The sequence below is a fragment of the Tympanuchus pallidicinctus genome, unplaced genomic scaffold (assembly GCF_026119805.1).
Source record: "Tympanuchus pallidicinctus isolate F22 unplaced genomic scaffold, pur_lepc_1.0 scaffold4, whole genome shotgun sequence".
In the NCBI taxonomy this organism is placed as follows: Eukaryota; Metazoa; Chordata; class Aves; order Galliformes; family Phasianidae; genus Tympanuchus; species Tympanuchus pallidicinctus.
The window spans coordinates 28,348,198-28,363,117 of record NW_026294758.1 but is presented as its reverse complement, the minus strand read 5'-3'; the positions used below and the strand labels follow the sequence as shown (position 1 = coordinate 28,363,117).

General features: G+C 37.3%; 1 protein-coding gene across 1 annotated transcript in view; it reads right to left on the bottom strand.

Moving 5' to 3' along the window:
- The window catches only part of LOC128089481 (uncharacterized), a 40,796-nt gene extending 30,525 nt beyond the window's left edge, over positions 1–10,271 (bottom strand). The window contains exons 1-3 of the mRNA XM_052700958.1: positions 9,057–10,271; positions 5,554–8,022; positions 2,783–2,965 (exon numbers count right to left, since the gene is read on the bottom strand). Coding sequence (XP_052556918.1) covers positions 2,783–2,965; positions 5,554–8,022; positions 9,057–9,114 — 2,710 coding nt within the window. The 5' untranslated portion in view covers positions 9,115–10,271. The remainder of the gene's footprint in view (positions 1–2,782; positions 2,966–5,553; positions 8,023–9,056) is intronic.
- Positions 10,272–14,920: the final 4,649 nt, after the last annotated feature.

The window sequence follows — 14,920 nt, the reverse complement described above, 5'->3', positions numbered from 1 at the left end:
CACTTCACTCATGGGAGCCAACACACTGCATTTCTATGACCCTCAAAATATCACGGTCTTACAGATGCATACAGGTCCTATCTCATCTTATTATACATAAGTGTACAGGCATTTAGGAGAGGCACTTCAGCAAACTGAATTCCCAGACAAACTTTGGGAGATTTCTTCATAGTAGTGTCCTGTGAAAACTGTCTGAATGGCTATATTCAGTGGTTAGTGATCAGTAGAGCACTGACTAGTTGAAGGTAACTAGTAGTGGGCCTTAGGGGCCAATATTGGGTCCTCTCCTGTTCAACATCTTCACTAAATGCTCTGGATGTTTGATCAGATGACACTAAACTGGGAGAAGCTGCTGATACATCAGAGACTCATGATGCCATTCAGAGGGGCTTGGACAGTCTAGAGAAATGGGCTGATAGGAATTCAATGAAGTTCCACAAGAAGAATTTCAAAGAAGCTTTTGCAGCAAAGAAAGCTGTTGTTATCCTGGCCTGCCATGGGCCAAGTCTTGTCTGCAGGTCAGTCCTCTCTGTTCAGTACATGAGATCACATTTGGAGTACTGTGTCTAGTTCTGGACTCTTCAGAACAATAGAGACCTACACATATTGTAGTAAGTCCAGAAAAGGACCACGAAAGTGGTTAAGGGATTGGAGCATCTCTTTTGTGTAGGGAGGCCGAGACAACCAGAACTGCTTTAGCATAGTGAAGTGAAGACTTAGGGGGATCTCGTCAATGTCTATGAATATCTGAAGAGAAGTTACAGTGTTTTACTTGCTGAACTGAGTGAGGAACTGAGTGAGGCTTTCTTCAGTGGTACCCACTGGCAGGAAAAAAAGCAATAGGCACAAACTGAACCACAGAAAGTTCCCTCTCAACATTAGGAAACACTTTTTTAATGTGACAGGAACAGCACTGTCATGAGTTGCCCATAGAGGGTGTGGAGTTTCATCTCTGGAGATCTTCAAAACCTATGAGGACCTGATCCTGGACAACCTGCTCTTGGTGAACCTGTTTGAATGGGGATCTTGACCAAATGTCTCCAGGAGTCCCTGCCAACCTCAATTGTTCTGTGATTTCCTTATTAAAAGTAAACTTTCTATCATTAAGAATTTCTAGTGGAAAGTGTATTTTTTTCCATCTGCAAAAAGCACTTCTTCAATTAGCTAAAAAAGAAAAAAAGGAGGCAAACACAATGTTATGAATCAGAATAAGTTTTCTTAGAATGTGCAATGCTTTCTTGGGGACTCTTTCCACATGCAAATAAATTAAGCAGTTTATCTTCAAAATTCCTTACCACATCATTTAAAATGCTGAATTTGGTATAAGTTCAAGCATAAAGTGTATTGAGATTTTTCTTAGTGAAACAGTTGTGGGACTGTTAGTGTCCCAGTTGGTTAGTACTGTTAGTACCCAGGTTGGATGTAAAGGGACAATCTAGGAAGCAAATTTGTAGATAAAAGATGGAGTGCGTGGGTATCATAGGAAGAAGGTCTCCCAGCTCACCATGGCTTTAACACATGCAAATTAGGCAACAGGATTTTGACTTGAGTGCACCCTCAGCAAGTTTGCTGACAACACCAAGCTGAGTGGTGCGGTTGATATGGTGGAAGGAAGGGATGCCATTCAGAGGGACCTCAACAGGCTGGAGGGCTGGGCTCGGGTGAACCTAATGAGGTTCAACATGGCAAAGTGCAAGGTTTTGCATTTGGGCCGGAAGAATCCCAGGCACCCGTACAGGCTGGGAGGAGTGGTCCTTGAGAGCAGCTCGGCAGAGAAGGACCTGGGGGTCCTGATGGACGAGAGACTGAACATGAGCCAGCAGTGCGCTCTGGCAGCTCGAAAGGCAAATGGGATCCTGGGCTCCATCAGGAGAGGGGTGGTCAGCAGGGAGAGGGAGGTGATTGTCCCTCTCTACTCGGCTCTTGTGAGGCCCCATCTGGAGTACTGTGTCCAGGTGTGGAGCCCTCTGTACAAGAAAGACATAGAGATCTTGGAAAGGGTCCAGAGGAGGGCGACTGAGATGATCAGGGGGCTGGAGCACCTCCCCTATGAGGACAGGCTGAGGGAGTTGGGCTTGTTCAGCCTGGAGAAGAGAAGGCTGCGGGGTGACCTCATTGCAGCCTATCAATACCTGAAGGGAACCTACACCCAGGAGGGGAGTAAACTCTTCAAAAGGGCTGACAACAGCAGGACTAGGGGAAATGGATCCAAGTTGAAGGGGGGAAGATTTAGGTTGGATGTTAGGGGGAAGTTCTTTACAAGGAGAGTGGTTAGGCCCTGGAACGGGCTGCCCAGGGAGGTTGTGGATGCTCCATCCTTGGACGTGTTCAAGGCCAGGTTGGACGGGGTCCTGGGCAACCTGATCTGAATGTGGATGTTTGGTGGCCCTGCTAGGCAGGGGGGTTGGAACTACATGATCCTTGAGGTCCCTTCCAACCCGGGTGATTCTGTGATTCTGTGACTTTAGTTGCATTCCATAAGCAATTACTTTTTCAAGTTTAGAGCTCATCCAGTGGTTTTTGCATATGGACAAGGGATCTACTTTTTTTTTTTTTTTTTCCCCTCTCCGCCCCCAGCCAGGTTGCCCATGAAATGAAAAGGAAGGTACTAACTCCCATGATGACAAAACTTCAGCTGGGTAAAACATACTTGCTTATGAAAATAACTAAGATAGAAACTCAAGGTGAATGAGTGGAAGATAGATTTCCTTGGCTGAAAGCCCTGACACAGCATCAATCACATGAAGGAAGAGGAATACAACTGTAAGACTAAAATACTTACTTGATCCTTCAGTGATAGTGCTGTTTATGGAGCTTCCTCCAGTTGAACTGCATTTTTTGCTGTCTTTGAACTGTTTCCGTCTCCTGGCCCACTGATCTATTGCTTCTTCCTGGGAGCTATCGCTAGCTCTGGTGTCTTTCAGCACAGGTAGCTTTCTGTTTTTATTCATTTCTGATTTCAAATCTGAATTATAAGCAGACATTGTTCATTTGGAATGTATTTGACAACTTTCAGAATATACTTAAGCAACTATATTGTAAATTTTTGTATTATAGATATAAGAATAACTTCTTTGCTAACACAGGAATTAAAATAACAAATAATGCTCAAAATACTACTAAACTGTTTTTTTCAAACTTACTGAGGTATCCATGCACAGAAAAAGTGCATGTGATTACCAGATGGTCATTGTACTTGCAGTTAAGTGCCTGCACAACTTGTGTGGCATTTTTATGGAAAAGCAGGTCAATTGTTCATGGATTTTAATTACAGGTTCATGATATCTTTGAAGGTACTTGCAAGACAAATGCATATTAAAGGAGAACTTGTATTTTTATTTCAGGTATCTTTCTAAGTAGGACACTAAAGTCTTACCCTATTATTATTTCAACTATAATAATAACTATTATTTGAACTAAAATTATTATTTCAACTAAAATAACAATTGAAAAGCATCTTTGTATGGGATTTCCTTCTGAAAATGCGCTTGTGTCCACTGATAAAGGTAGATAGGGTTGCACTGGAAAAAGAGGAAATTAGCTATTACGCTTAAAAAGGCTTCCTTGGAAATGAATTTGTGAGTTCTCCCCTTGGCTTTGCATTATTCTTGTCTTTTTCGTCTCTCTTTGGCCACAGTAAGATCCATCACAGATCTGCTTTTCCTAGACAGTTGACCATTGGTGACAGTCAGGAAACAGATTTCTTGTAATGCACTTAGAATGAATCTTTGTTCCTTTGATATTAAGTTCCTACAACACCACCACAGATCTAGATTGCTGAACTCCACTCTTCCATATGGTTAACAACATTTCCATCTGTTTCATATCTCTATTCTAAATGTCACACATGAAATCTGCATTTCCTTTCCAGTGTCACTGAATTACTTGTCATAGGAAGTCCCACACTGCCCTGTGTACCCAGTGTCTTGGCTGAGCAGATTTGTATTCCTGAATTACAAGTGGCCTCTGATTCACATTAATCAGTTTTAAAACTTTACAGGATTATACTTCTTGCTGGATATATATTTACTGTGTTCACTATTGGGCCCCTGACTACAAGAAAGACGTTGAGGCTCTGGAAAGTGTTCAGAGAAGGGTATCAAAACTGGAGGGATCTGGAGCACAGGTCCTGTGAGGAATGGCTGAGGGAGCTGGGATTGTTCAGTCTGGAAAAGAGGAGGCTCAGGGGAGACCTCACTGCACTCTACATCTTCCTGAAGGGAGGTTGTGACAAAGAGGGGTTTGGCCTCTTCTCCCAGACAACAAAGAGAACTCAAGGAAATGGCCACAAGTTGTACCAGAAGAGGTTTATATTAGACATAAGGAAAAACGTTTTCTCTCGGAAGGTGGTCAGGCACTGGAATGGCTGCCCAGGGAGGTGATGGAGTCGCCGTCCCTGGCAGTGTTCAAGAGGTGTCTGGATGAGGAGATACAAGATATGGTTTAGTAGCTTGTAGTAGCAATGGTAGTGGGTGGACAGCTAGACTAGATGATCTTCTAGGTCCTTTCCAATCTTGTGACTATGATTCTATGATTCTAAAATATATTTATTCTCTTAAGTTAGCAATTCCACATCAATGCTAAGAATAACATTCACGGAAAGTCAAAAATTGACCAGACTAAAAAGGGGATGAAATTACAGGTTCTAGGTGGCACAAAACAGATAAGGTGATAGCTTACAGAGAGGAAACACTTAGATAGCTCTTAGCAAGGGGCAAAAGAAAAGAGGCAAGAAGAAAATAAAAATGCAGCAAATAACTACACCTTGAGGCAAAATGTTTTACCACTGAGGTCTTTTGAGGATGCAAGCTTTTTCAGCATCTTTCTATACCTTGTATTAAAGATATTTCCTTTTACTAAATTCTATTTATTTTACTTTTTTCCTTTTTTTTTTTTTAAAAACTCTTGAAACAAGATTTTTCCAGTGATAAGGAAGTACAGTTAAAAACTCCTAATCTGATGGAAACAATCCCTTCTATAGAGGATTATGCACACTGTATTTGCATATAACTTGATTCAAATTAAAAAGAGAAAGAAAGATTAATGGGTTAAAATGATAGTTCAAACACACACAGGCAAAACTGCGTGTATATATATTCAAGGACTTAATGTAGTGTGCAGAGTACCTATATAGCTTTATATTTTTATTATTCATAACATTCCTTCTAAATGACCAGTTATAGATATAGATGGGTGGATTACAGAAGGAAAGATGAGTAATTTTGTAAAAGTTTAATATTTTTGAAAAAAATCTTATTTTATATGCAATTTTCCTTGCTGTATAAAGATAGAAAGGAAGATGAAATGACCTACTATAGTTTTTCTATGTCACAAAAAGGCTCAGTCAGAATTAGGACCAAGATCTACTTAAAATTCAATATTTGCTTCAGTGTGATAACTACGTAGTATAACCAAATGGGAATACCAGTATTATCTTTTTTGTAAAGTAATAATATACTTTCATTTTCCCAAAACGGACATCAGCAAAGCACTAAGATAACTACACAGAAGGTATGTAAAGGACATTAGCTATAAAAGTCTTAAAGCACCTACCTTTCTGACTAATCTGTTTTACTGATGATGGGGGAGAATCTTCTTTCATTTCAATCTTTTTCTCAACTTCATCAGAGCTGGATTTGACTAACTGAGGTAGATGATGCGCTTCAGTGTCTGTTTTTATGCTATCATCAGTTGACTGTTTGCTGCAAACATCCTCTGTTCTTTCCTTGATGTATGAGTGTTCTGTGAAATTTTCTTTATTTTCTGAATATGCTGAAGAGGTAGATAACATGGCAGTCTGGGCTGAATCATTATGGCAACTGGCTTCAACAGGGGTATCCCCAGATATGTCTTGTATTTCAGAAAAGCTTTCTAATTCGTTATCTATGTTGTGCTCCTTGAGATCCAATATCAAGTGTGAAAGCATAGATTTTTCTTGCACACTACAGGAAAGATTAGGCTCTTTTCTTACCACAGAGCCAAAGTGATCAGGTACCAATTTATTATCACCTTGGACAATGATTCGTCGTTCTAGTTCTCCAGTTATTACAGTCATTACTGATCCTCTTCTTTTCCTTATCCCTTCAATCTCTGCAGGGAGTGGCTGAACATTCTGCTGTATGGCTGAAAGTTGGTTTGGAATGCACTCTGTAGAAGCATAATCAGACCTTTCCTTGTCAATAAAAAATTCTCCTGAAGGAGTTCTGGAAGGTGGAAAGACCTGTATGAGCTGAGCTTTATTCTGCAAATCTAGATTCTTTTCTGGATGGTGCTCCGGTGTTTCTTCATCTAAAGCATCTTCAGTAGACTCACTATCTTCCTCCCATATGGCTAGATTTTTCAGAGGCTCGGCATATTCAGTTTCTTTCTTCTCGCTAATGGTTTCAAGGGAGTGAAGACTCTCCATTACTGTTTCTTCTATTTCCTCACCTTGCTCCACATAGTCTGCATAGTGATTCAGTAAACAAGTGTCATCTAGACTTTCATCAGGTTCAGATGGATAAATGGTAACATTATGATCAAATGAAGTGAAAGCATACTGATATGAAGACTTAAGAGCATTCAAACTTTTTAGTGATGAGGTCAAGTCAGGGCATTTAGAAAGTTCTGTACAGCTGGTATGAACAAGTGAGTTCTTGAAACAGATATCTGCTTTTGTCTCCTTAGGCAGTACTTTTAAGGATAAGGATGGCAATGAATAAAAGCCAGAATCCCTCCTAGGATGAACTGGTGATGTCACATCAAGGGTAGTATCTGGGAAAGACTTTCTTCTTGCTGGTTTTTGACCTGTGTCATTGCGCTTGTTAATGTTATTTCTTTCTTGACCTGCTGCACTATTCCTGTTGGTGTATTCCTTCCCAACATTTGAATTATTCAAGGTATTGCTAGCTACAAGACAGTTTGCATTATTCATTTTTGAGAAAAGTATTTTATCCTTTGAGAAATCTTCCTTTTCATTGTTGTGGCCTTCATATTTGTTTTTGTTATGTTTACTGAAATAATTTTCTCCCTCCCAAATTCTCAAGGCTGTGGAGAAGCTGTCAGATTCCTTTCTGTCATTAACAGGGTATGAAGAGACACCCTCTGTGACAGTATCTAGATGCATTTTGTCACAGTCAGCAAATTCTTTAGGTGGAGGGAGAAGTATGTATCCATCCTGGAATGCAGTGTCTTCTTTTTCATGAAAGCAAAAACATGTCTCACAATCTGTATTAAGAGGTGCCTTTTTCACAGAATAATCTGTTTCACTACAGTATGTATCTTCATGTTCTCTGTTGCAAGTTTTCCTTTGCACCTGTTCTCCAGGTTTGATGTTAACTTTTAGATTTTTCTTTCTGTTAGTATACTCCATTTTAATATTCTTTCCTTCAATGTCCATTTTCAGGAAGGAATTTTTGTTGACAGTAGTTTGAATTTTGTGTGCAAAGGATTCCTTATATTCCCCAATGTCTACTACTAGGTGGTCAGCTGGTGGACTCTGGTACTTTGGACAACTTGAACACTGGCTTTTCTGGTATTGTCTTTCATGACAATGTTTACTGTTCTTCGAACATTTCTTTTTCTCAGTCACAAGGTTTGTTCCAGAATCAAACAAAGAAATATTCTTAATTTCGACTTTCACCTTAAAGGAGCCATAACTTACTTCTGCATTAATTCTTCCAGTAACCACTCTAGCAGACTCTGCAGAGTCTGGTTTGCCCCACACTGTAATTTTTCCCATGGATGAATCCTCTGATTCGCCAAAAGTTACTGTAGCTACGATTTCATTTTGCTGAGGAGAGAACACTTGAGGAGTGCAGTTCTTTTCCTTCTTTCCTTCTTTTTTGGTATCTGAGGCGTTGTCAAGTTCTCTGTCTTCAGATGCATCTGGGCTACTCCGATTCTTGATTTCATGATCTTTCCCATTTTCTTCAGAACCCTTTACTTCCAGTGGCTCAGGAAAGTAAGCCAAAGACTCATCTGCTTTATTTTCAAGATTTTGTACATTTTGTTGGCATTTACAAGTGACTGACAACTGTTCATCTAATTTAAGATGAAAATAAGAAAAAACATTTTCCCATGATTCGATAAACAGTATTACAAATGTATGAGATAGTTTTCATAGAAAATGCTTCCTTTCTTCTTAAAGTGTAGTGTATTTTCCTCAACAGCATTTTTTAAATCCACTATTTGTTCCTTTTATCTTAGCTATCTGATCATTAATATGAAGTAAAATAAACATTATAGGCCATTTTATCTGACTCTAATTTAAATAAATTAATGTATGAATACTCTTTTTTTTCATCTTTCTCAGAAAGTTTCACACGGTATTATATTATACAGGCATTCTATTTGCATTTAGAAAAATCTACCCCTTTTGTATCCCTTATTCCTTTGAGTATTTACTTAATTTCCACGGACATGGTGGGACAATCAATATCCCATTGCATGCTTGCAGTCTGGGGTAAATTACATGGAACTTGACTTTTATAATCCTTTTACAGATGAGCAAACAAAGGGATTAATGAATCCTGTCACAGTCACATAGCACATTAGTAGTACACTCCCAGGAGGTCTGAGCCACAGAGCCCTGTCTGAAGCAGAAAATACTGTTTCCCGGCAGGAGGTGTACCAGGCAAGATTTCATAGCATTCATACAATTACATGAAATTCTGCCTTTTTTCTTTTTTTTTTTTTTTTAAAGAATAGGTCATGTTCATTATCATGTGTATTAGAGGATAATACTTCATAGTAACATCTGTTTGAGAGGGATTAAATCAAGTAATTAAACTTGAACACACTGAGAAATGTACAGCAACAATAATAAAAATTTTAGGCATTTTAACTTCAGCGTCTTTGGAAAGACTATCAGAAATACATAGGATTGCAGTTCTACCAAAATAAAGCACGTAGCCTCATCAAGACATTACCTACATGTACCCACGCTTGAATGTAAGTATTCCAAATCTGAGAACCATCCTTGGGCATCCTTGGATTTCTGCCTTTCTTCTGGCTGGAGAATAACCACCCACAATTCTGAAGTTTTTACTTCAAATCAAACATTTCTGTAAACTTACATTCTCTGGAATCAGAGCTCTTTCTGCCCTTGTAGCTTTTTCTTCTTTTTCTACTCATTCCTAAGACCTGAGGGCATCTGGGTTCCACTCTTCTGTGTGGGAGGGAAAATGATGTACTGTGAGAAAGTTTCTCCAAAATATTTTTGCTCTCTAACTTTCAGGCTCTCTGACTTGGCTTTTCTCCTGCATAAAAAATAAAGAAATGCTAAAACAGATACTAATGCAGCTATTTTTTACTCTTCCTTTGGACCAAATTTTCAAAGATTTCTAAGTAATATCTTAAAATGGCTGTTAGGCATCTTTGATGAAAAGATACCTAAGACACTACATCCCTTAATTAAAATACTGCTTAAAATTATTTTCAGATGAAGAGCAATGCTGCCTATCTTACATTAGTGTTTTTCTACAGTAGTTAGTTGTACAGCTGTATGCACTACATAGATTACTATTCTTTTTCTTTAAAAAAAATGAACATATGAATTTAAAAAACGCTGAATGCATCTTACAGGGCAGGGTAATGTGTATTAATGTCCTACAAGTATTGAAGGAATTTATTTTTGAGAAGAATAAAATGCATGACAATACCCAGCTGGGAGAAGATTTCAATTATAATGGCTTTGAGGATAAGATTAGTATGCCTGAAGATTTATGGAGAAGCCAAAACACTGAATAACACTGAAAAGAAGTGAGGAAACACTGCCTGAAAGATGCTGCAATTTCAAGAAGTTATACAGAGTTGTGGACCACTTCAAGTGAAACTGCCTTTCTTGTCATAGTTGCAATTGCATATTTTGTATGTTGTTGTAATGACAGAAAATCACACAACTTTGCAGAGTATATCCTGATCTGAGATAGTCACTGGTTCTGTTACTTTTCAAAAAGCTTTTAGTGGCATGGAATAATTTGAAGGTTTTCAAGATAGATAGTGCTGGTTCTCTGCATGTCAGAACTGTGGGAAATTGTTTGGTAACTTCTGAAACTTAACAACCTGCCCATGCATCAGGGAAATCATGCATCAGAAATGGTCAGTTGCAGGCCAAGGTTTCTCCTACTGACAGGACAGCAGATTATACTGAGAGGCCAAAGATATAAGATCAAGGTAAACAAGATGACTATGCTGTGTTTTTATTTTTATTTTTGTGCTTTATATTAAATAGGTGAGAATTATAATTTAAGGTTATTTTTGGCATTGTTCATAATGAAAACTATTATGTTCTTGGGTATTAACTTCTTTATTTATATATCACTAGATGGCTTGTGCAATGTGTTGAATTGTTAGCATCTTAATACATTTTTCAAGTAAACATTGGAAAAAACCTTTAAGATGCAAATAGTATTATTGGCTCTAACACATCTCCAAAAGTATGGCTTCTTGTTAAGATCTACTGCTTCAGAAAAGGGTGAGACACCAGCATTCTTTCCCACTCATGTCTTTTCTCAATGTTTCCATTGCACTGTCTTTGTCTATTCTTGCTTCTTTCATTCTACAGCTGAGATATGCTAACAGAATTAGGAAAGCACTCTCAATCCTAGTAGTCCCATTGACCTGAGAAAGGATAAGTTAAATTCAGCACGACCGCAGAGCACAAGGGACTAAATGATAAGAGGTGTTCAGAAGTTCACTGGATGGAAGCCAGTGTTCCCTGACATAGCATTCTACGCGACAGGTTATTCTTACTACACACCAATGCAGCTTGGGTTAGATTAGAATGTTAAACCTCTGCACTTAATGTTGAATGAAAGATCACTAGCTGCTATCACAACAGATAGACCCTGTCTAGAATTTCACTACGAACAGTGTTATTAATTGTAGTTCTTTTCAGGATAATGAAAGTGATTACGTGTTCTGCGGTAATAAAAGCAACCAAATATTTTTAACGTCCCTGTGAGATCATGCGACGTAGGAAAATCTATCTTTAGAATGTTGCTTCAAATTGGAAAATATAAGGATTATTTTCTTTTTATATTTTTATTATGGTGATTTTATGTGAAAACATCTGTTTTCTTAAGTTTTCTAAAGAATCACATTCAGTGAACCTCTATGATAAAGGTGATGCACTTGCAGACAAGACAAACTGAAAAAGGAAAAAAAAAGAAGGAAATAATTATGTTGAATAAGAGTGGTGTGGTGACACAATACATTGCAAAATGTTTTGTGTACTTCCAGGACAGTATTTATTGCCCTTTTGGGGTGATAAATATTTGTCCTGTAATTTCAGTGTCTCTTGTTGTAGGTGATGTGATTATAAATGTATTTAGCAGCAGCTCACTGAATTATCTCCGGAATAAACCCTATACCTCAAATATTTCACCTTTTGCAGACCGTACAAGAATGATGCCACAAAATACTCAAACAAGCACTTCTGAAACAAGAACTTCCACTGCCTTTTCATTCTGTATTTCAAACACATTAAAACTCTGACTACTCTCTTCCCTGTCCCTTCCCACAGAATTCCATTTTTTCATTTTCATTATCCTTGATATCCTTACCTAATACAGAATCTTGTACTTACTTCCATTTGTCTCTCACTTCTTGTATTTCTCAATATTCTTTTACTCCACACTAATCTTTGTTTTCATTCTTCTCCTTTTTCTTGTCTGTCGTATTAGCAGGTGTATTTGTCCTAGACTTTCAGTGCTATGAAATTGTTCTCAAAGCTATTTTGTGTGTGTGTGTGTGTGCATGTGTCTGTGTGTAAATTCTTCCTTTTACTCTCCCAGCTGCCTGTGGTTTGTATGGCATATTATCATGATATCTTTTGCACAGATGCCTCACGACGATGCTATTATGAATTCTGTGTGATACCTAATAGTTCCATAGGCATAGAGAAGGCAAAAAGTGCTCATCCATTTACCACTTATTTACGTAATTCAAGTACCTTTTATTCAAGTACTTTCAATCTTTACCTCGTCTTTACCTCTATAAAGATGTTCTGAATCCCTTTATCAAGTTACCATTATTGCATTATTTCAATGATTTCTCAACATTCATTTCTGGAGTACTTTTGCCAAACAATGTATTTTATGCCAGACATATGCATAAGAAACATTACAGGAAATACCTTGGTGTTGCTTCTTTTTCAGCTGCTATGAATCTTAGTTTCATTTCTTAATCATTTGCTGTATTTACTTTCCAAAAACAGATTGGTCTTTAACAGTCTCTTTGCAAAATGTTTAGAGCAAAGGAAATGTTTGTATATATGGCGCTGTAATAGGATCCTAAAGCATTTCAGAAAATTAATTTTTTAACAAATGAATTCCATAGCTGCAAAGAATTAGTTTCCATTCAAATAAAACCCAGTGGTTATCTGACAGTATCCAATTAGCTATGAGACTAGTACGTTCAAATGAAATGTTTAGAAAAGCCTGAGTAATCAGAATTATTCTGCAACTATTATGGGACAAGGACCTACCAATAAAACATTTTCTTCATGAAATGTGCTCTGAGACTTTTAACAAGCACAACTAATCAAAACCTTGCATTTTCAGACAATCAAAAAATAGCAAACATCAGTCAATAATGATTGTAGTTCTGATTCTCAAGAAAAATTACTACCAAAACGTATACTTGTAAGAACATCCCTTATGCACTCACATCATATAATGAAGAATTAGCATTATTTTGGACTCACATAAGCAATAAATGACATCACAAGAGTGTTGTTTTTTTTTTTAACCACCTTTTTTAAAAGCATAGTGAGTATACTATTCTGGCTTTTATGTTGGAAGTGATGTCCCAGCGGGCAGGGAACTCTTTACCTTAGTTTTCAAGAAGACTGGTAAAGTAGCAGTCAGTCTTTTCAAGATTATTTTAACATACAACTGAGAACACAATTCAACATGGATTCATGAAAGCCAGTGAATCCATATTCAGAACTTATAACTTAGCGTTCATGAGCTTATATGCACACAGATGTTTCTGCCTCCATAGGTCCAGTTTTCCACTCCCAAATTCAGCAAAACTATGTGTAAAATTCATTTTCTTATAAAGCTAAATAAAATCTTCTATTTAATTGACTAATCTTGCTTCCTGCCTGATTTGCCATTACAAGAATAATGTATTCATAAGGATAGGCATTTATTTAATGTTTTTGAAGGCGTTCCTTTTCTCAATTAATATTGCTTGCACCTATTCTTAGTTTTCCACTGCAGTAAAACAGAAGACCAGTAGGTGTCCTCTATACTGTAAATGGTCCATGCAGAGTTCACCTGAGACTTTAAGTATGCAACCTTGAACGCTTCAGCTTACTAATCAAGTTTTCTAGCAGTAACTGTCTGTTTAGTACAATGGATGCTCACATATTTGTTATGCATTGAGTGCATAATATTCCTTTTTCTCTATTATAATGGGTGAAGTTATTTATTCTTCAGCAAAATTTCTGAAAATATATTAAAATACCAAAATTTTCCATTTCTGTTCTTCTTGCTAATCCTGTCCTGCGTCCGAAGGAAAATCTGCCAGTTTGAACACCAACTGGATCAGCCCTTTTCCTGTCAGTGCCTCTCTTATACCCTTGTTTGATATGCTGCCTTGCATGTGGCAACTTTGGATTTTTTCTTGCTCTGGCACAAAATTCATGCTTTCTCAGAGAGGTAAGTGAAATACTTTTCAGATGTGATGTGGCAAATGGTCATGAAATTCATAGAAATCTCACTATGACACTGCCATTTCTACTACAAGGAAATACAATTTCTATAGTAAAAGACAATATTATAAACAAAGTACTAGAATCCTTTGCCAAATTATCATATTTTTCAAAATTGAGAATTGCTCATCCATCACAATACAGAAATTCAAAATCTTCAATTCCACTTGAAACTCAGCTCACCAGATGAAGACATGTTATATGTTATACATTATCACAACTACCTTGTTTTTAGATAGACTGCAATTAGAAAAATTCAGCTCATCATTATATGAGAAAAATAATTAATTGTAAAATCCATTCAGGGGAAAAATATATATATATCCTGGCTTCTAGGATTCAAACAGAATTGTCTACAACAGAAAAAATTTAGATACTCTATTTTCTGACTATGCTGTTTGCAAGGTCACCTTGTCCAGATGAATTTAAATTGCATAATTAGGAGGAATTTAGCTGCAGAATGCAACAAACAAACAAAACAAAACCAAAAAACCCACTGAAAGTTTAATATTTCATGGGCTTTAATTTTTGTAGGTTTTTTGAGAAAATATCTACATATTTCACCAAACTGTGAGTCAGTACTCTATTGTTCCCTCCTACGGTTCCCGTAAACGAGGTAGAAGAAAGTACCAAAGGTAATTTAGTATGCAGGATGAGGAAACGGTAGAAAAAAACTGCTACCAAATCATACTTAAGTACTGCAAACTGACTTCGTGTTTCTACTCAGTGGTATATAGCATTCCTTGATAAATATCCCCCTAGTATTACTGTAGCATTCATCACCCTCCACAACTGAAATACTACTTGCTCAAAACGACACACACACACACACACACAGAACAAAAAGTGAAGGTAGGCTTTCAGTTTTTGAAATTATATTTTACTGAACTTTAAGCTACTGTATGTTAAAATGACCCTTTTATTAGTTATCATTCTTATTTATTCACAAAACTAAACTATCTGCTCTAGTATAATACAAATTCTTTAAACTGCATCCACTGTGTGAAAACAATTTCAGAAATCTCACATTTTATGATGAGTTTCAGCAAATAACAATCTACAGAACACTATCTGAGAGGGGTGTTATTTAAAATAAAAAAGGTATTTATACTTACTGTCACTATGAGCCAGGATTCATTTTCCTCAGATGTTTGCTTGCTAATATGGACTCTCTGTGAACAGTTTGCTTTTCTAAGCTCATGAAGGATGTGCGGGTTG